This window comes from Labrus mixtus, chromosome 12, assembly GCF_963584025.1.
Source record: "Labrus mixtus chromosome 12, fLabMix1.1, whole genome shotgun sequence".
In the NCBI taxonomy this organism is placed as follows: Eukaryota; Metazoa; Chordata; class Actinopteri; order Labriformes; family Labridae; genus Labrus; species Labrus mixtus.
Genome location: NC_083623.1, coordinates 12,194,955 through 12,218,977, shown reverse-complemented (window position 1 = coordinate 12,218,977; position 24,023 = coordinate 12,194,955). Strand labels below are relative to the sequence as shown.

General features: G+C 39.5%; 1 protein-coding gene across 3 annotated transcripts in view; it reads right to left on the bottom strand.

Annotated features, from left to right (window-relative positions):
* Positions 1–24,023, bottom strand: part of stxbp5a (syntaxin binding protein 5a (tomosyn)) — a 107,610-nt gene that overhangs the window by 19,325 nt on the left and 64,262 nt on the right. For all 3 annotated transcript variants that reach the window (XM_061052017.1, XM_061052018.1, XM_061052019.1), the window contains exons 8-16: positions 14,026–14,149; positions 12,178–12,256; positions 11,312–11,466; positions 7,617–7,689; positions 7,205–7,352; positions 4,633–4,700; positions 2,501–2,541; positions 2,088–2,308; positions 398–579 (exon numbers count right to left, since the gene is read on the bottom strand). In XM_061052017.1, coding sequence (XP_060908000.1) covers positions 398–579; positions 2,088–2,308; positions 2,501–2,541; positions 4,633–4,700; positions 7,205–7,352; positions 7,617–7,689; positions 11,312–11,466; positions 12,178–12,256; positions 14,026–14,149 — 1,091 coding nt within the window. The remainder of the gene's footprint in view (positions 1–397; positions 580–2,087; positions 2,309–2,500; positions 2,542–4,632; positions 4,701–7,204; positions 7,353–7,616; positions 7,690–11,311; positions 11,467–12,177; positions 12,257–14,025; positions 14,150–24,023) is intronic.

The following is a 24,023-nucleotide window of genomic DNA, read 5'->3' as shown; positions in this document are numbered from 1 at the left end:
GAGAAGAAGAAAAGTCCAAAAATGAAAAAATGAAAAAACGAAAAAACGAAATGAAACGGAGAGAAGCATACACATAACACAAATGGTTTCATGAAGGGGATGACAAGTGGCGCAGCTGCAGTTGTGAGACGGTTGTGTTCGGAGGGTCTGGCATGATTTGCTGCGAGGGGATGATGTGATGGGAGAGAGGCTGTGGCTGAGAATGCTTCACACACTGACTGAGTCGGGGCGAGGGTGCTTGAGGCGAAACACAAGACTCTTGTGTGTGTGTGTGTGTGTGTGTGTGTGTGTGTGTGTGTCAGAGAGAGTATGAGAATGTGTGCTTCTGGTTCTTAAGAGAGTTTATCGAAGTGCTTCTGTTTGCGTGTGTGTATGTGTGTGTGTGTGTGTTTCATACTTGAGGCAGGGGATGTTGCCTCCGTCAGAGTTGTTGCTGCTGGTGGAGGGGTGTGAAGGCGGGCCGCTCGTCTGAGGGGAGGCGCCAGGCGTGGGAAGCGCCGATGTCTGTTCGCCCCCTCCTACTCCGCCGTCTGGAGACTCTATGTCGTTCAGCTCATACTGCATTCGCACCTCTAGTAACTGTGAAAACACACACACACACACACACACACACACACACACACACACATTCACAGCAGAGGAGATATCAGCAGTGAAAAATTAGGAGGAGTTCATTAAATTCACATTAAATGCACAAAACTTATGTAAACCACAATTCTGCATTAATTCCTCTGAGGATGGGAAAAAGGCGTGTGACCGTGAATGACTTCCACACACACTCACAGAATCACTTAAATATTAGAGATTTGTTTTGTTTGTGTGTGTGTGTGTGTGTGTGTGTGTGTGTGCGTGTAGGCAGACTGAGAGTCAGAGGTCCTTCAATACTGGAATATTGCATTCCTTCTAAGTCCTCCTTCAGGCTACTTTCTCTGCAACCTCCGCCTCTGCACATTCTCACACACACACACACACACACACACACACACACACACACACACACACACACACACACACACACACACACACACACACACACACACACACACACACACACACACACACACACACACACACACACCACCTTAACTCACTTGCACACACACAATGCTCATAATCACCTCTCTTTTGCATTCTGTCAGTCTCATTAGCCCCACTGACATGTGGGAGTGAAGAGTGATCAGTGCCCTTCTGCACATTCTCACTCCAGCCTGTCTCTGCCCTCCTCTACCTTCACTTCTGCAAGGTTACAGTGAGGGCGCACTCCTAATTACAGTTTGCCACAACTGAAAATCTGCTCCTGATCCACATCCAAATCTCCTCCTCTAAGCCCGAGCAAAAAAAAGTGCCTGAAACCCATCCTGATTTGAACCACATAGTCCTGCAGCAAGGTGCTTTAAAGCAGGGCGTTCAAACCCCTCCGCTACATTCAAAGCATTCACTGTAAGCCAAGTTTATGTGGATGAAGAAAAGAATTGGATAGTTGGGACAAATGGTGCCGAACACAAAGGGCACAAGCTGAAAAATTAAAATTCACAGACGCATCACACTCCATCCCACATACTTTGATTGACAAGTGATCTCTATCCAGGGAAAGTCTGAAACAACAACACCACAGCGATGCCTGCTTAGCAAGACAAATTGTGGCCAAAATGATACATAAATAATTAAAGTATCTTACTGGTTCGCAATTTAACACACCACCGCTTCAGCGACCAAAAAGCAGAAACTAAGCATGTAGGCAAGCACTCGCTCTCTCTTGCAGTATAGGAGCTTTGAGCATGCATACACAGATTAAACAGCATTTCTCTTTATGTCATTAAACACCGACTCCCATCACACCCCCATTAACACTTACGTCGCTATCAAGGCAGATTATAATGACATTCTAGCTTTGCATGTTCACTGCTTTGTCGGTTGGCATGGAAACCATACTGCCTTTGACTAGGCAGATCTCTGAGAGTATTTGTGTGTATTTATGTATTCATACAAAGACAGAGAAAAAAAACATTATTTTACAATTTCAAAAGTCATTAATTTTTTTCTCTTCTTTTTAACATTCAACCCAGTTTTTTTCAACTTGTACCCACCTGCACCACCTCAGTAGTTACTTCCAGTTTGCTGAAGCGATATATGATAACATTTGCTGACACTCCAGCCACACAAAGCATCCGGCTCTCAGGGCACCAGGCCATGATCTGAATAGCAAAGGGGTCTTCGTCTGACACCTCGGTGCTGCCTTTCTCTTCCTTGGAGCGATTTCTGTCAAACACCTTGGCTGTTTTCAGCTTATAGAGCACCTGAAGCATTACTAGGAAAATAAGGAAGAAAAGGAGAAGTATCAGTCGCAATCCAGGCCCGTACGAGTCGATTTGAATCACGAGGTGTAGTGCTGTGAACTTGGAAAAAAAGTTTGTTTGTGTGCAAAGGCTTGTGCTCAGAATTGAACGTTCTGTTTTTCATTTGTGATGTTCAAACAAAGCTAAGCCACAGAGAAACTCACTTGCAGAGGCATCCCAGAACTTCACAGTTCCATCAGCATGCCTGGGGATTCAAGAGAAACAGAGAGGGGAAACAAAGAAAAAAAGAGAAATTAATTTGTAATTTAATTAAAGTTGTTTTCTTTCCAATTTCTGAGATTGAACTTTGACTTCTTGTCAGATCAACCAGAAACAGTGTTTTAAAATGTGCAGCATAAAAATCATCTCTAGAATCTTCCTGACAGACAATTTGATAATACAAAAAATGTTAACCTTATATCATGCGTGTGAATCATAATGAAACAAATATAAACAGAACCACTAAAAAATACATTTAATTTATTCCCCAATTAACCACTACAGACCCCTCCTTCAGATAAATGCCACTCTTGGTTTTATATACTGATGTACTTGGGTATACTTTAGTCTAAAGTTTTCTCTCAGTTGAAGTGTTGGCTGGCAGATCCCCAGCTCCTGCAGTCTATGAGTCGAAGTGTTCTTGGGCAAGACTCTGCAGCCCAATTTTCTGCCAAAGACAGAGCCATCGATGTGTGAAGTGATTAGTGCTGATGGGCATTTTGGCATTTTAAGAAGCAGCCTCTATTCCAGGGACTGCATAAAAAGATGGACGGCATGACCCCCCCATACCCTAAAACTCCACTAAAGTGAAGCCAAAATATTTGGAGCTCCTCCTACTGACTGGATCCAAGTCGTAAGGTCATAAACTATGCCTCATCCATGTTAACAAAGGGGACATGGGTGAAACTATAACATTTAAATACATGTCAAATAATGTTTTCTCAAACATGTTTTTTAAGTATTTGTTTAATTGAGTTATTTGATGCTAAAAAAGAGTGGCTGTAAAGTCATGATATCTGAGTTGACAAATGCAGCTCCTACAGATCTGTGTACTCCGGATTAGCAGATTAGAGGAACTACAATGGGAAACATAACAAGCACTCATATGAGAACTATTACACTTTCGCTTACCGTGAGTGTTTACCCAAAACCAACACAAAAATCAGTTCTGCTGCTTACTGAGCCTGCTTGAGGGATCTTGAGGGACTGTTTTAACCAGGACGTTGAATGTGTGCTTTGGTTAGTGGAAGGGGCATGATGTGAATTCCACAGGTCCACCAGCTAGATCCCTTGTGTGCATGTCCTGGCTTCAAATCACGTCACCAGTGTAATATGTCAGCGCGTTTCTCAGGGGTACTTTGGCTTTATTTTGTAAAATGGAAAGAGTTTGGGACTCGTCATCCATATTTATATAGTGTCAATGCTCTATATCAGTGTGTGAAAGGGTGAATTGTACATGTAGTGTAAATACAGAGCAGAAAAGCTCTTCATGATGTAGTTGCAGTCCATTCAGTATTTGTAAAGCAATAGGTATATGGACAAAATATCCACACTTTGTTTAAATCACTGATAATCTTGGTGTGAGAGCGGCATAATTAGCCAACAATCCTAAATGGACATGTTCTACATTAACATACTCAATGTAATGTTATGCAACTGTCCTAATAATGTAAATTGTGTTAACAGCACGATGTCCAGCCAGCGTCTTTCACAAGTTGATCATATCCTAAAAACTAATTGCGCTTGTGTAATGAGTGTAAACGCTTACGTCATTAGCAGGTGATAAGCAGGACAGCTTCAAATTAAATGTCAAAGGCAAGGTCGTTGTCAAAAAAAACTTGTTTTTTGGTTGCCATTATTTCCTCAATCCTCATTGTTTTGTTGCCAATTCCTCTGAGTGGATTGGAAGAGAAATATTTTGCAGGCTGTGGCACTCTTAGAAAGGGAGCGAAACCTGGACAGAATAGTAATACCGCACAGTCGGGGTGAGGAGAGAGGAAGAAAGGAGAGAAGAGGAGCGAGAGCCTCCTGCTGCCAAGCCCATACCTCAATGTCACATTGTTCAGAGTGTGTGTTCTGTTTAAAACGCCCCTTCTACCCTTGTTGGCAGCTTAGCGCGGGATAATAAACATCAAAATGTAGCAAAGTGCACACTATCGGAATACTTAAGGAGATACAGTAAATGTGTAGAGACGAGCTCCTCTGCTGTTGTGACCTGAACGAGCGGGAAAGGTGAAAGTAATTGAGTCGCAGGGAGAGGATAATGCTAATGCTAACGAAATCAGCATTGTCTTACCCAGTGATGATGATCTCTGGGTAGCTTTGTGTGCCTTGACCCCAGTTTCCACCACTAATAGGCCATTCCTAGAGAGACAGCAGAAACACAAGGCACATTAGAGCCATGAGAGAGAGAGCAAGTAGAAGTAGAGCATGTCAATAGCAACATTGATTTTAGTAATAGACGGCATGATTAAAGTACACGTGTCAGTGTACATGAGGAAACAGTAAGGATTCTTTGTGTGAGTCTCTCTGTGGTTCTTGCAATTACACATTATGCACCTCTGAGAGAGAGAGAGAGAGCGAGAAAGAGGGTGTGTGGGTGTGTGTGTGTGTGTGTGTGTGTGCGTGCGTGTTAGTGGGGGGACTGGCTTTGAACACGTTGACACATACAAAGGTCACCTGGATGACTCATGGTGATCTTTATGTGAGAATGCCCTCCTGCAGCTCAGCCAGGCCTTTACTTGACAAAAAAAAAAAGAGTAGCAGCTAGGCAGCCAGTTTGGGTCAGTACATGCTGACATTTCCAACAGAAAGCTAGAACAAGGCGACAGGGAGAAGAACACGGGCATACATAATGGTCTTAAGAGCAGGGGGGTCTGTCTTAGATGATACAGGGAAAAGAGACGATAATGAGAGGAGAAAGAGAGAAGGTGTGCAGAGAGATTTGAGGACCGTACAGTCCATTTCGCTTAAAGGAAGCCTTGAAAAATCCATAGCCTTCATTTCTCTATAAATTCAGGAGGACTGCCCCTGAAATCCTCCTGTTCTGGTTGTTCACACATGCACCTTACAGCGGGGACTATCCCGGGTGGGAGGGGGGTGTCCAGAACACAACAAGGTCCGCTATACAACGCTATAATAAAAGAAAATTGCCTTTATTTAAACGCTACATGTAGTTAGACATAATCACAACATCAACAAAAAGGGCTGAGGAGCACATACTGACGAACAGAAAACGTAATGCAGCAATTTCATTACGTGCATACCATCTATGGTCGTGAACTGATGTCAGGGAATAAACGTCTCCAACCCCTCTCACTCGCTCGAGGTGAATTCTCCTGATTTTATCCTGCTGAGTTCTCACATCAGCTCACTTGGAATAGCTGCAGAAAAATACTAGGGGGCTGGCAGGAGAAACCCCGGATAAATTCAGAGTATAAAAAACAACTTAGCACTATATGTGATATTCTGTCCTTTACCTCCTTGATGTTTTTTAAGACACGTGGCGGATAGAAGGTAAAATGTGGCGCTACTATCCAGAAGGACATGAAGCTAACTTCTACACTCAGGACACTATTACACTGTTATACATCATTACTCTGTGATCAGATGTGTGTTCAAAAAATGATGGAGAAATGTGGGAGATTTATGTCTATATTGAAAGAAAAATGTGTCTTCTTTTGCTCAAGAGCACCACTACCATGCAACATCTAGTGGCTCTGCAAAGCTTTGCTGTACATACACACAACAAAACTTTAAGCTAGGTGCCAACGTTAGCACATTCACAATGCTAACATGCTAATATAAAGAAGGTAAGTACCAATTTCGCAATCTAAGTCTGGCCAAATATAATGCTAACATTTGCCAACAAGAACTAAAAACAGTTTTAACTACGGGGTATTGATATTGACAAGTCCTTAATGTGTATGAAGTAGTGCTAGCTAAAACTAGCAATGTTGTTCAAGTGGTACAACCTTTGAATACCTTCTGTTAAATTGCCATTGTGTCTTTTACATGTAATAATAATTAGACCTAACTATAGTAAAGTGACCCAAAGTCTTTCGCCACGTTAGTTTCTCTGCAAACCTGCACCTCTACACAACAAAACTATCAACCCGGTGCTAACGTTAGTAAGCTAACACACTCACAATGCTAATATTCCATTGTTTCAAAAATACCTACCAGTGTCAGCGTTTAAGTTTAGCCCAACAGAATGCTAACCTCCGCTTATTTACACAAGAAACAGCAAAGACTGATTTGATTTGGATGTTGATAAGTTGACTTTATGTCTCTTGAGTATTTTTGAAAACTAGCAATATTGCTGAAGTGGCTTATTTTCACTGAATGACTTCCATGTACTCTAATTCCCCGTGTAGCATAGAGTCAGGACAGTTGAGTGTAAGAATTGTAAGACTTGTCTACAGATAACGATCTATATAAATCAGCCAACAACAAATCTTAAATGTGTATTAAACTGTGTTTATATAGTGGTTTTCCTTTCTATGACATCCCTATCTTCACGATGATTGCAAATAAACAACCCATTGACAGGATATGTTCTGGGATCCCAAAACTTTTGAGCATCTAGAAAAGAGGAGAAACTCTCCCGATCAAGAATGGTCTCCTATTCTTCTGAGAAGATAGAAATATCTTTTATCCTTCACAAATTATGTCTACCCTCCTCGTTTGTCACTTCCATGCAAACTTGCAGTCCTTGAAAGACGCTGTTATTCTTTAATGCCAAGGGTTCAATCCAAGGCCTAATATTTACCAGTAACATCTAAGGTGGTTCAAAGTTTCCCTTAACAGTAAAGAAAACACACCACCAACAATTTTTGAAGCAACATGCTTTCCACAGTATTTAGTACCTTTTTGCTGTATCCCTGTCGTTTCTGCCGTGAGCCGACAGAGTAAAGTGCAGGTATGAGGTCCACAGGGCAGTCGGCAAAGTACTCGCAGCAGGTTACAGGAGACTCGTGGATCGTCAGAGGATAGGGGTTCTCGAATATGGGGTAACTGTTCACGTGGAAGCACAGACAAAGGCACTCTAAATAGAATTACTCCGTCTGTCCAGTGTGAGTGCACTATTCAAATTCACTGCACACACACACACACCAAAGAAAATGATTCACTGAAGGAGGTTATATCATGATTAGAAGTAGAAGCCATGAATAATACAGATAATGAACTCTAATAGATGAACTGGGACATTCTAGCCCCGCATTTCAGAAACAAAAGAAGCCAAGATGATAAAGAGTAATTTAATAAAGTCATACGCACCCATTTTGTGCAAGGTCGATCACCACTAAATCCTTTTCTAGAAGGACCACCACAGCGTACGGTTCCTGAAAATCTGCACAGTGAAACAACGAGACAAGCCATTCATCATACAGCTTCTTTTTTTCTTTTTTTTTTTCCATTTACTCGTGTAATTCCTAGAGCTCCCCTGAAATCTACAAACCACAGGGGAGAAATTCCTCAGATTTTTCTATGGCAAATGTTATTAACATATCTGTGCCCTGAAGATGTGAGGGCAGCAACACTTAACGCTTCAGATGTATTAATCTATGTGATTTATAACTGTGGGGAATATTGCTTTGGTTAAATATTTGTATCAGTCTGATTACGGAGTTCAATCTCATAATCATTTTTAGGATGTTTTTACCTTATGCCAGCCTTCAAACCTTTTGTTACTGCACAGTAACCAGGACATATCACCCTCATGCTTTACAAGCTACCTGCATAATATTTCTAATCCTAGCATGCACTTCCATCACAAATGCAATTTGTGCAGAGATTCTACTTTCTGCGCAGGCTGAATACTTTTAACACATTCGCTAACATGCTAACATGCTAATATAAAGAAGGTAAGTACCAATTTCACAATCTAAGTCTGGCCAAATATAATGCTAACATTTGTTAACAAGAACTTAACACAGTTTTAATTATGGGGTATTGATATTGACAAGTCCTTAATGTGTATGAAGTAGTGCTAGCTAAAACTAGCAATGTTGTTCAAGTGAAAAAACATTTGAATACCTTCTATTTAATTGCCATTGTGTCTTAAAGTCTTTAGGTATTTGCAAACAAAGATATTTGTCCAATACAAACTTAAAAAGTTTCCCTTTTACATGTAATAATAATTAGACCTAACTATAGTAAAGTGACCCGAAGTCTTTAGCCATGTTAGTTTCTCTGCAAACCTGTACCGCTACACAACAAAACCATCTTAGGATGTGGACAAGACGCTTGTGGTTTTATTCTACAGGTCTTTTATTGAGTTTTAACCGTTTTATCTCACAGTATGGTAAGCTTTCAGTATCAACAAAACAAAAAGCGTCTGTCCAGGATTGTTAAAACCGCCAGTAAAATAATTGACACACAGCAGCTTTCCTGGGAACAGACAACTTGGGAGGACAGCAAAGTCATTCTTGGCCAGCTCTGACCATCCTGAGACCAACAGACACAGATTTATGTATGTTCCTAGCGCAATTAATGCACTAAATCTTCTTTAGACCTTGACTGCACTTTCAAGCAGCACTACAGCTGGTTGGTTGTTTTCCTTCAAGTTGTGTTGTCTTTTTATTTGTCGTGTTTTTGTCCATTGCTGTACGTCAAATTTCCCTTCCAGGAACAATAAAGGTCCACACTGAACTGAACGTCATTATAGGTGACATCAGCCTATTAAATGAATTCACTACAGTTAGAGACTTACACTGATTTCATTCATGAAAGAAGTGTGTGTGTGTGTGTGTGTGTGTGTGTGTGTGTGTGTGTGTGTGTGCGTGTGTGTGTGTGTATGTGTATCCATCCTCTGTAACTTTATCAGATAACCTGAAGAGTGCTTTCTTCTATGTTTGAAATATCAGAATCAGAATCAGATTTATTGGTCAGGTATGCTTACAAACACAAGGAATTTAACTTTGGTGAACTGTGCTCTCTTATGTACAGATACAGCATTAAATATCAACAATAAACTTAAAAAGAAAAGACTAATATTTACATGACTAAATATGAAACAGTGCAGTGGTGAATAGTGCAAAAGATTAAATATTAAAATTATTGCTATCTTGTTACAGGTAGTATTGTATGTGTGTTTATCAGGCTCTGGTGTCTGAAAGTCTATCCGTTCTTGTTTTACACCTCGCACTCAGAGTCTACAGTTTAAACTTAGCCAGAAAGGCTCGCAGGAACAGAAATGTCTCTGAATCTGTGCTGTAACTGTAACTTTAAATTGTATAATTAGTATATTTCCACTCTTCTTTTTGGCCACTAAGGGCCACCGTTGCAGTACATTAACTATTGGTTGAATCCTTTGTGATATAAAACCTTGATACAATATATGACAGAAATGTAACTCTACATGTCCGACTTTGTATAACTTGTTGCACTCTAAGCTTGATCTGGGGGGTCATTCAAATGAGAAGAGTATAGAAATATGTATCAATGTTTTGATACAGTGGCTTTACTTTAATTTTTATGGACCATTCAGGTTATGTACTGTATCCATGAATGTGTGTGTCTGCATGCAAACTGGTGTTTAGAGAACTGTCGTTGTATAGAGCAGCTGATGTCAGCCTGTCGGATACACCGAGGCTGAAACACTTTGACAACTGCTGGCAACACACCTTCCCCTGTCCTTCTTGATTTACTTAACATGTGCTGGTCTACAAGTGATCCACAGTCTCATATAAACTGTTATGCAACTTTAGATAACCAGACAGAATCCTTCTGTACTTCTGAGGACGAGTGTGATGATCAGGGCTGAGAGTCTCTGGGTGTCTCACCATTCGATTCGATTTCAATTTTTGGGGTCACAGTTCGATTCAGAAATCCATTTTCGATTCAAAACGATTCTGGATTTATGATTCAAAGTCTTTTTTTTTAATTAGTACATACTTCAGGATCTACTCCGGTCATCTGTGAGACTGGCTGAATTTCTTGCTGCTCCATTTGGCAATCTACTGAGTGAAAGAGCTAGCTTTAGCACTTAGCAGGGAGTGGACTGATTAGCAAAGAAAATTAAAATTATTTTGGAAGTTATGAATCTATTTAAAATCTCACAAGATTTCCCCACCTCTAGTAATTATGGCCGTTTTCTATAGAACATTGACCTAATTATACCAATTAAATACAAAGAAGACAATCTGTGACAGAAAAAGGAAATGTCCTTCTCAGTAGACATTTGATGCTGAACATAAAAGAGAAAACTATCTCCAAAAAACCATCAGAAGGTGGAAGAGTCTCCCTAAACCTTAGAAAATACCTGAAGGAATAGGAATATATTGTCACAATTATTTCAGGTATTTTTCTTGTATACTGTGTTTTTGTTCATGAACAAGTGATATTTAACCAAAAACAAGTCTGCCACCTTCTCCATTTCCCACTGGAACACATTTATAAGCACAGAGAATCATATGAAGGATTATACGCCTCCTCCACACACAAACATTAGTCAAACTGTGCTCACATACGATGCACATTATCAGCCAGACATGTGTTGTGTAATCCAAAAAGCCAATAATGTCTATTACCAGATGAAATCAGCGGTTGCTGACATCAGACTGGCTGTGACAAAATGACGTCACCATTGTTACATAACTCCCTAATCCTTCCTGTAGCTGTATATGTGTGAGATAACAGTCCACTAGAGGTTACATAGTGGATTATATATGCACAGGGTCTCACACAGTTCTGCTTCATTCTGCTGTTTTAGCTGTTGACTCCTCCATACAGGAAATAAGGTAATAATGTAATTTAGATGGAGGGTAATTGTGTAAAAAAGAGATGAAATGAAAATATAATACACCGTTTGTGGGATAATGAAAGTGGAATAGGAGCCTTTCCCCTGGGAAATTTCATATTTATTACAGAAAACACAAAACACAAGCAAGTGTAATTAAAAAACAGAAAGGTGTGTAAGTGTGGAGGACCAGACAAGATGACAATAAACACACAAACAGACACAAACTTACCGTTAGAGTACGGTGTCTCACAGAGTGTGAGGAAGTCGACGATTGGATAGTCCATCTCCAGCACTGCAGTACTTTTCCCATGCATTACCGTCAAACATGGCCGCCGACCCACCGTGTCGTAGGACAAACCACCAGACAGGATAATGAAGGGTTCCCTGGAACCCAAGAACATAGAAACACACAAGCAGAAGATTCAACACTCTGTCAATGGATGTAACTTATTTCATGATCGCACAATATACTTATTTCTGATTGGTCTACAGATCTCCATTTAACTTATATGACAAAACAACAGTTTATGATAAATGAAGTCAGCTTAGGCCACATAGTTATATCAAAAGGCAAGCCAGATATAATGCAGAAATGCTTTTGGTAAACTTTGACCAATGAAACCTGAAAGCAGGTTTATGACCATTGAATCACTGAAACGAGGACAATTGACCAGACTGTTAAACTACAATAACTGGGTGATGAAGGAATATCCCAAGGTGTCCTATTATAGGATGCCATGATGCACAAAGAGCATCACATTAGTTTAACAGCATAATATTACAGCATAATAAAATAACCTACACAATGACAAGCTACTGGTTAGAGGGGAAATGAAGTGAGGAACAGTTGGTTTCGCTGTATTTGAATACATTTTGAGTAGCTTCTATTCTGGAGCACATTTGTCACACACTTTGCAGCTTGAACCCGTGTACAGTAAATAACCTTGATGTTTCTTTTGCCATAGCTGTGTATAATTAAGCACTTTCATGCCCAGGCATGCGTGCATATATAAGTGCATGAGGGAGAGAGGGGGAGAGAGAGAGAGAGAGAGAGAGAGAGAGAGAGAGAGAGAGAGAGAGAGAGAGAGACCTTACCCATTTCTGGTGGTTTTGTACTCCACTTTCAGAATGGGTTTACAAGGCTCTGGCTTCTTCCCGTCCTTCGGCTGTTTTCCTAAAAATAGAAAAAAAAAGAGAAAAAAGACAGAAGTTACTTTAGTTTGCCAGTTCATCCCTCCTCCCTTTCCCTTTCCTCTCCTCTGCTTTTGTCTTGTTTCTCCTGTCCTCTCATTTTTTTTCTTTCCGCCCAGAAGGTGCACTTAAAATGCAGCAATGAACAGTCGCCAGACAATAACAAAAGCGTATTCATCAGAGAGGAGGCAGACGAGCGCCGGGGCAGGGACATGCAAAGTAGGTGTGATGACAATCAAGGATGATTTGCAGAATCCATCTATTCAAACCTTAAGGGAGGTCTATGTGAGGTTAATACCATAGGTTTGGATGGATTTCAGTGAATATATTTTTGTTATAAGAAGGCGCATGAAGTTGATCTAGAGCCAAAGTGAGCCATATGGCAGGTTATACAATCCACGTCTGTGTAATAAAGAACTACGTTTAATAACTATACTAAATAACAGATATCTAAGAAAAGACAATTAAAGCAGGGCTTATAAGCCTTACTTTAACTCGTCAAAAGAATTTGCATAATTGCCCATTAAATACCAAACTAATTACGTATGCAGCAGTGGGAGAAACAACTAATTAAAAAGCCTGCGTGGTGAAATCCCCTATACACAAACCCAGCCTGAAAACTGGTTAGAAGTTATTTCCTTTTCTTTCATTCCTTTACTTTGTTCCTCTCTCTGACTCTCATGCTCTCTCTGTCCATTTGTTGCACTCGCACATTGTCTGTTTCATCTGGTGAACTGTCAAAGTGCTGCTGCGTGCGCTGGAGGGGGAGGGGGGGAGGTGGAGGAGGAGGAGGAGGAGGAGGAGGAGGAGGAAGGAAGGGAGGAAGGTGTTTGTGTGTGTAAGGGGCTAGAACGAGGAGCGCGGATTAAAATGCATCTTCAAAAGAGCAGACTCGCTCCTCTACAGGAAATAAACAGAGCAGCCGCCCTGATGTATGCACACGCAGACACAAAGTTAAATAAACAGAGGCAGGACTTTAATTGAACTGACAACAATCCTGAAGTGAGGGGGCGTTGAGGGGGACATGTTTGGGGAGAGTCTTGAAGGATGGGTTCTTTAGGTAGGTAGGGCAGGTGATATCGCTGGTTTGGAAGTTTGTATAATACCTTTAAGAATACAAAGTAATCAACCAGGAGGAAACAGTGATTGTTCTAATCAATAACCAAGAGGAAATCGATGCATCTATCTAGACATGGCACATCTGTTTCACATCCATAATATACAGTATACGTATAAAGTCAGAAGAATCTTAGTGGTTTAAAGGATCCAATGGTTTCAGACATTTTCTCATCTAATTCTTTTGTATCTATAAAATGTGACGACCCCCGACCATGTCAGCGCTCCTCCCGTTGCCTTGTATCTCTCACCGCTCAGGATATCATTGTATTCCTCAATAATGATCTAATATCGTAAAGCTAGGTTAAAAATCGGAACTCAATCATGTCAAATAGACAGATCTCCAAAATCTGTAAACTCCTCATGACTTTAATAGAGTAAAATGAAGCTAAAGTGTGTTAGAATGGGATGACCACAAGTGTATTGCACATTTAGACAATCATGCATGTGTGTGAAACTGAACCCAATATTTGTGTTTTATGTTAACCCTCCACTAGCTGTCTTAACACAAATTCCTCTCGACATACATGAGTTTCCAACATTTTGCACGCTGTATGGAATCCCTACAGAGAAGCCATCACACAGGGTGCAGGGGTGTGTGTGTGTGTGTGTATGAGTGTGTCTCCGCCTGCTTACCGTGCGGGGTGATTGTCTGTATGGGCTTGCCCATTCCTCTGACGTTCCATATGGTCAGAGTCCCGTCCGAGTGACTGCAAATGAACTGCTTGCCCTCGTGATGCCAGGCGACCGAGTGGATGGCCTAGAAAACGACAAGCGGAGAGCAAAGAGGTGTCAGTGGGTCAGGAAGATGAAACATCATGTGCCACCATCACCTTTAAGTTTGTCGTCGCCACACGGTGCACAGAACAATGTTCTCATGCAGGTTAAACACTGTGCCTCTCCATTATATACTCTTGAACAGATGGGGAAGGTGAGATAAACGACTTCACATCACTTCCTCTGGCATAAATGCATATATTAGACAAGCAATTTTATACAAGCCTTTTGCTGAGTGTGTAGAAAAAACGGTAATGGATTGGTCATTTTATTCAGGAATGCCAAGAGCAAGGTTTTATTATACATTTTAGAATTCTTCTGCATAAAGACGGTGCATTCAGGGTCAGCTGGGGTCATCGGAAGTCAAGGAATTAAGAGGATTTCATTACGATTTTAGGATGCTACTGTTTGACTAACAGGAATGTTTGTTCTTGCCCCAGAAAGGTAAGTTCAGTACAGTTTAAAAGTCTTAGGCTATCAGATTTGTTGTTTAAGCACATTTAGCATGAGAACAATCCCAAGCCCACTGCTAATGAAGAGAGAGAAAAAGAGCTGACAGTCATGAACTGGCCGTCACAGAATCCAGAGCGGAGTATTATAGAGGCAGTTTGTGGTCACATGGACAGAGAAAGAAATGAAAAACAGTCTTAAAGTTGAGAAGAATCTCTGGGGGCGCTGGAAGATGCTTGTCATAATGTTCAAGAAGATTTCTTCAGAAAAGTCTCCCCAAAAGAGCTCAAGATGTGCTAAATGCAAAATGAGGTCACACGTAATGCTGACTTTTCCTGGAGGAGACACTTAAAAAAAAAAGAGTATGTATACCCTGTATTTTCTGGTTGTTTCTTCATAGAGACTGACAACTGAAGCCTGAAGGTAAACTCAATTCAAATTCTGAACTGCTTTTGGTTCCTGTTCATCCAAGGAAATAAAATCCAATTCTTAAAATAATTAGAAAATACTAAATCCTAAATAGTGCAATAAAAGGTTAAGGTATGTACGGTACTGACATTAGTTAGGGTCCTGGTTAAAAAAAATAAACTCATAGTAAAAAACTTCCCAAAATTCGCATGAAAAGCTTACAATGTTAGAAATTAAAAATACCTTTGACAACTAAATTAATACACAACAGTCAAAAAATATGTTGTGAGATATATAAATATGAGTGAAAATAAACAGTATTGAGTCAGTTTTTTATTTTTATTTTGAAAAAGAAGTAAGTCGCAAAAGAATTCTTTAGGTCAACCTTTGAGTCTAAAACAAACTGTGAAAAACAAAATATCAAGGGAGAATTTACATTCCATGAAAAAAAAGGAAAGCAAGAGTTTGAGAGTCGTCTTCCTCATTGTCCTCATCATTGGTCCATTTTTTCCTCCTGCTGTCATGAGCCCGCCTCACAAAGAGTTAAAAGCAATCATTGTGAACACAAACACATCATGACCACAGTATGCCAGTAAAGGGCAAGCTTGCTTATTGATGCCCTTTTCATGGCTCATCATTAAACCCAGCGAACATCTTGACATTAAGTAAATATGATGACGTGCACCACATTTCAGGAAACAGCTTCCAAAGCAGTGTTAATACTTTTTTTTTTTTTTTTTTTTAATTCTGCCATTTTTGCAAAAAGCTCCTCTTATTGTTGAACTTTTGAGCTCGCCACTGTCTCTGATATGCTGTTCTTTGTTTATCATCGCTCATCCCAAATGAATGATCACCTCGCTTGTCAATGTTGATGCCCCGGCGCAGTCAGGTTAGGTCAATCTCTTCCAATTGGACTTGCTATTTATTTAGGTGTACATCAATGTGGCCTTCGGTGTGTCATTAATCATAAATTCTGCTGCGTGTCAGGCTCACTGAATGTGCTGAGTTTATCATAACAGGAGGGACAATGTCAGCTTTTGTTACACCAATGGCATACAACTTATTGTGTCAGTCCCAGGGTTCAATTGTTTGACATCTATATTCTACGTTCTGACTTTCACTCACATTAATGTACACTGGATTAAAAACTGTAAACATTGATTTAGTGTATTTCACTCTCCAAGCTTTTAGCACCCTCCCATCATATTGTCCAATCCTGCACAAACCCCTTTTTTGCACATTATTTACACGTTTTTTATCATATTGTTGTATATGTTTCTGTTTATTTTATTCATTTTTCTTGACAATAGGAATAAAACGACCAAAAGTTTTTCATGGGTGGTTGTCTCATTTTTAAAGATTAAAATAGGCTTTCCCTCCCACCTTTAAATGATGTCATCCAAGAAAAACAACAATAAATACAAAACCTTCAGAGCGCTTATTAACGGAATTCAGAGTTCAGTAATAGAACATGAAATTTAGTCCAATGGTGGAGTCTGTGGGGGCACAGATTCCTGGAAAACATTAAAAGCACAAATCATGCACTGTGAAAACTACTGAAACATTAAATAAAAATGTGTGATGTCAATCGATTCATTTTTAAAATTAAGATTATTCACAGCAGAAGCTGTGACTAACCTCAATTAATAACAATTTCGATTCCAGTCCGGAATGATTTGTTTTTGTTTTGACCAGAGAAGGCAGGTGGTTTTAAGGCAGACCCACATGGCTGTTCAAGCAAACAGCAAACCAACAGGTGCTGTAGCGATGGAAGAGGCCAAGCCAACTGGTTCAGATATAACTTATTCTACCCGACCTAAAAAGCCTCAGCATTTTTCGAACAAGCATAACGACCAGAAATGTAAATGTAGGGTAAATATTGGAGTTGCTTTGGAAAAATGGACAGAGGTAAGAACGAGCAAGGTTTCAAGACAGATGCAGAGCTGGCTAAACACTGATGGCTCAGTGTCTGCAATGTGGTAACCCGTGTGAGCATCGACTCAAGAGAGGAGGGAGCAGGGGGAGACAGCGCTCTCTAATGTTTTGAATTTGGACTGGAGAACCCATTTTAAACGCTACGTGTCAGAGTTACATATTGCTCCTTCACATTTGTAAAATACCTGAAATGTGCCACATTGAAACCAAAAGAAATCTACGAGCAGACTGATGCAACACATTTCCAAATAGTTCATTTCTGACTCTGGGGGGGGGACACATCCGATTTCTAGGGGGCCCAGGCCACCCTGACCAACCCCCTATGATCCACCCCTGCTGCACAGCCAAGAATATCTGAGCCCATCCAGCTCATCACTTATCACCACTACGTATACGAGGCTCCCAACACAATGTTATAGATTCTAACACAGGATCACTCACACAACTACATTTGAACTTTATGCAATTTTACATGTTACCACACACCCCAACTTGACATGAGCCTATGTTTAGACCTACCATTACTGCCTTAGATAAACTACAATGAACAGCTTACATAGTGCAAAAACAATACACTTTTTCCCGGCTGGCAGAGAAATCGAACTTTTCAAGTGACAGATTTGAAGTCAGATGGCCCCATTTTAATGCATAAACTCCACATGCTATGAATCACTCGATCTGGAGATTGTGCATTTATGATGATGCAGCGCAGTGAGGAGACACACGTTTCACAACAGGGATCTGTGTGTTCATGCTACTGGTCTTTTTTTTTTTTTTATATGGTAAATAGAGACTCAAGTCAGAAATGCAGTTCTTGTGTTTCACTGATAACCCGCAGAACTGTCGATCAAACAAAGTGTATGATCTCATCACCACTTCAATTTGTAATGACTCGCACAATCGCTTTCTGCTGCCTGGCCGGTCCTCCTTTCTCTGCTGTGAGTCTGCATTCAGGTTTGTTATCATCATTAAATGTGTTTAAAAGGACAATTGAGGTGAACAAGGCTTTTAATGCTTATGAAGTCAAATAATTCATTTATGTAAAAAAAAAATCAAAAAAAAATCTAGATCAATCACGTGTTACCGTGGAAACAATGATGGCTCTAAAATAAAAACAAACGAGTCATGTGGTAATATAAAAGATCTGTTTCCTCCTCTGTTGCGTGTTCGCGGGGGCTTCTGGCTTATGTTGCGTTTTAACTTATTTTATATGGATCTATTATTTGTAATGTAAAGAATATGACCATGCTGTATATAAAACTGTGTTTGAGATTTTTCCGTGTGCTGTCTTGTAGACTGTACCCTTAGGTGGCTTATTAAAGTCTTATAACTGTTTTAATGTCATTGTAAGTACCTGCCTGAAACAACCAATGAAATACAACTATTATATTCCAGTATATTTACACTGGCACTTATCATGTGCACTGTCCTTATAAACAAACAACTGTTGTTGTTTTCATTTCGTATTCTGCTTCTAAGTTTTTTGTCCAAAACATCAAAAATAATTCCTTGAATGTGTACAACTTGGTTATATACCCTGATTCTGATTCCTGTAGTGTTGTGCACCCTACTGTATCTCTTTCTTGAGAGAAAAGTACAGTATAATCCTTCGCATGGTCGTTCATGGGAAGTCATTAATCTCAAACAGATAAAGAGATCATTTGGAGAACTCGTTTCCATCCAAAAGAAAAAAAGAATCCCTCCACATTGCCTGTGGTGGGTGTTTTTTTTTTTTTTTTTTTTTTCCGGATACACAGCCTTATCATCCTGGTATTCTCATCAGGGTTTCCTCCAGGTCACTGAGATCTTGATGACACATAGCTTCAGTTCTGTGACATCATGCTGCAAAGACACACACACTCACATTACCTCGTTACACAGATCATGACTCATCCCCCCTCACACTCCAACACAGTCACATCTAAGGAACATGACTGAAGTTATGCAATCTCCTCAATGTTTTTTTTTTTTTGTTTTGGTTAAAGTTTCCATTGGTTAGTTTCTTGCTTTCCTGTTTTTTTTTTCTCTCTCTTGAGGATAAATAAGAGAATTGATGAGTAATGGTTCAGGTGTGTTATCTAAGATGATGGCGGATGTGAGTGACAGGATGGTGGGATGCAGTTTGTCAATGATTCGTTGCCAGAGGTGAATCTGTGGTGTGCAGAGCCAGGTGGTGTGGATGTGGTTATAGCAGTGTGCTGAATTAAGTGTGAAATCCTTTCAGTTTCTGTAAAAAAAAATGAGCATCCCACACTGAGGAACTGGAGTGAAATAACCCCCTACTGTGTCAGTATTAGGTGGAAATTAATCACCTGCGCTGTTTGAGTTCTAAATGTAAATCAAGTATGTTATTCCATACTGTTTGAGTTTTAAAAAGAAACTCATGAATCATCTCATACTGTGAGTTTAATTAGAAAATGACATCAGCGATGTTATACTGTATGAATCTAAAGTGGAAGTTAAGTACATTATCCAATAATGTCTGGATTTATTATTTTAATAAAGCTCCTGTGAGGAGTTTTTGGCTGGTATAATGAAACAGAATGACATTAATATCGACGCCTCTTTTTGAACTAAAATATCAAAAGAGATGATCGGCAACAAGAATGATATATGATATGATATATGATGTATATGTTGTCGTTTTTGTGTTGCTTGTAACCACTGCCGCAGGGTAGATGTCAGACCAAGTGAATAAGAGCACAAGATTGGAAAAGCCTTTGTTGACAATTTCTACAGCAATGTCTTACAATGAGTGAAACGTTTGGATGTTAAAATAAAGCAGGATGACGTTTTTTTTGCGGAAAACGTTTTTGACGCAGGATGACGTTTTTTTGCGCCCACCCCTAGCCACGGTGTAGCGCCATGCATTTAACCTATACTGTGTGTATAATAGGTTTATTTAGACATATCATGTGATTCTGGATCTTTTTCTGCACTGATGTCTCATGTATCGTGTTCCCATTTTATCAAGATGATGATAAAAGTTAGAATATGGATGAGCTATTATAGAGGACAGAATACAGTAAAAAATAAAGTTGTGTAGCAGATTTTTGAGAAAATAAAAAAGAGTATCCACTAATATTTACTTAATCTTGTCCCACTTATATGAGGGAAAAAGCCAAGTTTTGACTGTTTGAAGACACTTTGACAACAACAGGTTGACTTTTATAAATCTATTAGTGCATTGTACCCTGAGACAGTCCCAGCAGAGAACAGTACACTGTGCTTAATTGGAAAACGAGGAGGGTAATTGAAACACATGGTACTCCTCATATCAAACAATGCCAATTAAAAAGACTAATTTCATGATTTATCACATTAGGTCAGTTTACACAGATTGGTCTTTTGGGGGATGAGCAGTTCAGTCAACACTTATTAGAGTCACACACACAAGCAAGTGTTCCCCATTCATAGACATAGAAACACACACACGCACACACTCACACATGCATTCACACAGGCACAAGATCTTGACAAACACAGGAACTGAAGTTGGAGGAAGAAAACAGACACAAACATAAACATGCATATCACAATCCTAATTAGAATAGCTTCTGCCAGCATTGTGTCAAACTGGGACTCAAAGACAGCTTAGCCATGAAGTGCCACACATACACACTCACACACACACACAAACACACACACAGGCTCTCTCACAGCGGTTGTAATTCAGCTCAAGTAGAAAAACATTCTTTCAAAAAAAGGCTTAATCTTGAAAACAAGCATTTGGGGGCAAGTATGTCAACAGTGATTTCTGTAGTGCAATCCTGTTTTGAATAAGAACGTGAAATCCATTCTGTCTGTTTTTGTGTTGTGGTTATTATGTAAACCCCACGAAGAAACAAGCCCCAGTGAGCTTCTATGTACCAATTAAAACTTTTTTTATATTAAAAAAGTATGATGCTCTGGCTTTGGTAAGGCCTGGGGCGAAGAAGAAAAGTTATTATTAATCTCAAAGTCGAGCACAAACTTTGCTTTAGTTCTGTAGCTAATGCTACGAGAGAATGAGAAACGGAGTAGACAAACAGAAACAGCGATGAAGTGATGATGGAAGATGAAAGGTCCGAATGGTCTACAACAATTAACTAACTTTATCTGCTTTCATTTCTAATCAGCCGTTTGGGATGTTAACCTCTTACAAATTAGGTTTGAACGTAGACAGCATGGACAGCGCAACGCCTCGCCTTAAAGCAACAACATGTAACGTTCTCACCTTCAAACAGTCGTTTTAAAGGTCAGTGAAACAGCACTAGTCTCTTTCTGGGTCAGTCCTCTTGAAACACATATATAAAGCAATGTTCATATTATAAAATCTAGCCAACAGTTCAATAAACTAACTGCTTAAAAATGATATAATTCATCCTGTAGGGACCAATAAATCATCCAGATGATTGAGATATTTCACTCCAGACCAATTCATTGCAGAAACTGACGATACAAATCCCACATAACCTCTTCAACATCTTTACTGCTTGACGGAATGTCATTTGGGAAAATACATCCATTAACACATATATATATATATTTCTACATCAGCAGGTGACAATCACCTTTTTTTAACCTTTGAGAAATTAGTCCTCAAAAACTTTGCTATCATGGAGAGCAACATCCGGTTCCCACTGATGGAACAAGCCCAACAGAGACTATCATACGGTATACAGAAGTATATCCCCAGACACTTATGGAAACTGCACCAGTCTTGCCAAATGACCCATCAGCTTTAAAGAGTTATCTGTATGAATTCTCAAAATCCCCTTAGGGAGAAATAAATCCTCCCTGATTAAAGCAGGCTGGTGTCAGACAGAGTTGGATAAAAAAAAAACATGTATTTTCTTCAGACAAACACAGGCTGAAGGACTCACTGCACCAGGATATATCAAGTAGAGTCAGATGAGCTGTCAGTCAAAAAGAATACAACAGGAACTTAATTCTGGTAATGTTCTGCCCTATGTGGACAACTTCACCCGTTTCAAATTACATTTAAGAAAAAATTGTTTTGAAATCAGACTGTATTCAAAAATAGTGCTACCATACTGTAAATGCTGGTGGTAAAATATATTGATAATAGTAAATCCTCCATTGCCAAAGCAGTTTAATCTTTTTTTGTGCTACACAAAGTTATGTGATTTAATGGACGTGTGCACAAAAACTGCTTGGTTAACGGGTGACACGCCAACATAACCTACAATTCGAGCAAGTTATTGTAAGTCCTTTGTGGACAAGCAGCCAGAACATTTTCATGACTTGACAGAGAGAATAAAAGAAGTAGAAGACACAAAAAGAATGAAAGGGGTTGGGGAATTAGGAAGTAAAAGTAAAAGCAGACTCATGTAAAAACACAAGGAAGAAACGATATGATACAATACGGTACGGCAATATACAGCATGATACATTACAGCATCATATATTATAGTAGGATCAACTACAGTATCATACATTACAGTACAGTAACAGCACATAATGGAACAGCATAGTATGGTACAGTAAAGGACAGGATACAATATGATTAGGTATGATGAGATATGATATGACACTGTACGATACACTTACATGCAGAAACATTTGAATAATCCTTAGGATAGAGTTGTATTAAAAGAAAAAATGGTGGGGGCTTGGACTGTTGGTTTGGACAGAGATTAGAATAAAAAAAATTCCTTTTGGAGGTATGACACAACAATTAGAAAAGAGAAACATCCATGCATACATTGGGCCAGCGTTAGCTAACAGCAGACAAACAAGAGCTGAAGAGAGGATGTTTTGATCTGACAGTGACAGTGAAGGGTCACAACTGATCAGCTGCTATTAATAAACAGTACAATCCACTAAAAGACGCAGAGTGAAAGACGTGCTGTCTCAGCTGGTAAAATAAAGAGTCACCATGTTTGATGTTTGTCTGAACGGTGTTTGAGACTTTGCTTTTCTTTTGTCTTACATTCAGGCATATTGACAGCATCTACATGTGAAAAAACACTTTCAGTACTTCTCTTATGTGCACCCTACTTTCTGAGAGAATCGTCAGAAATGTGCCAAGAAAACAGGAGCAATCACAACTTTACAAACCTTTCAGCTCTGTTCCTTTGAATTCCTACGGCACAGTCTCGGTCTTTTACTTGTAAAAACATCCACAAATTTCCAGCAAAACTTAAAAAAAAAAAAGAAAAAGCTTCAGAGACGTTCTTATTCCAAAGTTTGAATCCATCACTGATGAAAGGTAGAAGAGGAAAAGCTTCCTTGTTCACTTCAGTCAACAACTCTGATTCTTGGCAGCAAGCTTCGAGGCAAAGCATGTTTGAATGAGAGCGCACAGCAGGAGACAGAGTGCACAGCAGGAAGAATGCAGCTGGCGATGGATTTGGAAGCTGTAAAAAGCTATTTCCCTCCATATTATTGTTTGAAACGGGTATAGAAAGATTGAGATGGGAAAACGTTCAGGATGTAAGAGAATGTGGGAAGAATTTAAGCTAATTATGCAATAGTAACCTTATTGACCAGCTCTCTCTTTAGAAAGGGGGACATGTGTCTCAAAGCATATCTGTCCTCGAGATTAAATACAGTGAATGAAATTTAAAACAAAATATGCCTCATGGTAAAAGTGAAATACATTTTGAACCAGCAGAATGTTTATGTTTAATACAGACCAGATGTGTGGAAAGAGGCCTTCAATCCTCATCTCCAAATATGAAAACAGAGCCAATATATGCAAGAGTGTCGATATTTAACAAAACAAAAAAAAACTAACAAAAAAGTAGGGCTGTCAGCATTAACTAGTAAATCACGATTAATTAAGGTTTTAATTTAATGCATTATTATTTTTGAATTCCATTAATCATGAAGATACTATTTTGACCCTTCAGACGCACCGTCGATAAGCCTCCGCAGTGTCTCCCTGTAGTCACAGCGATGGAAAGGAAAAACACTGCTGCATCTTTGAATGTCTCATTTCACTTCGAGACAGCTCAGTTGACGAGTCAAAAGTGATATCCACCCCATCAAACATCTTACTTTATTACCGTTCATTTAAGCTGTTTTCACGCAGTTTTTGATCCGTAATGAGCTCCTTT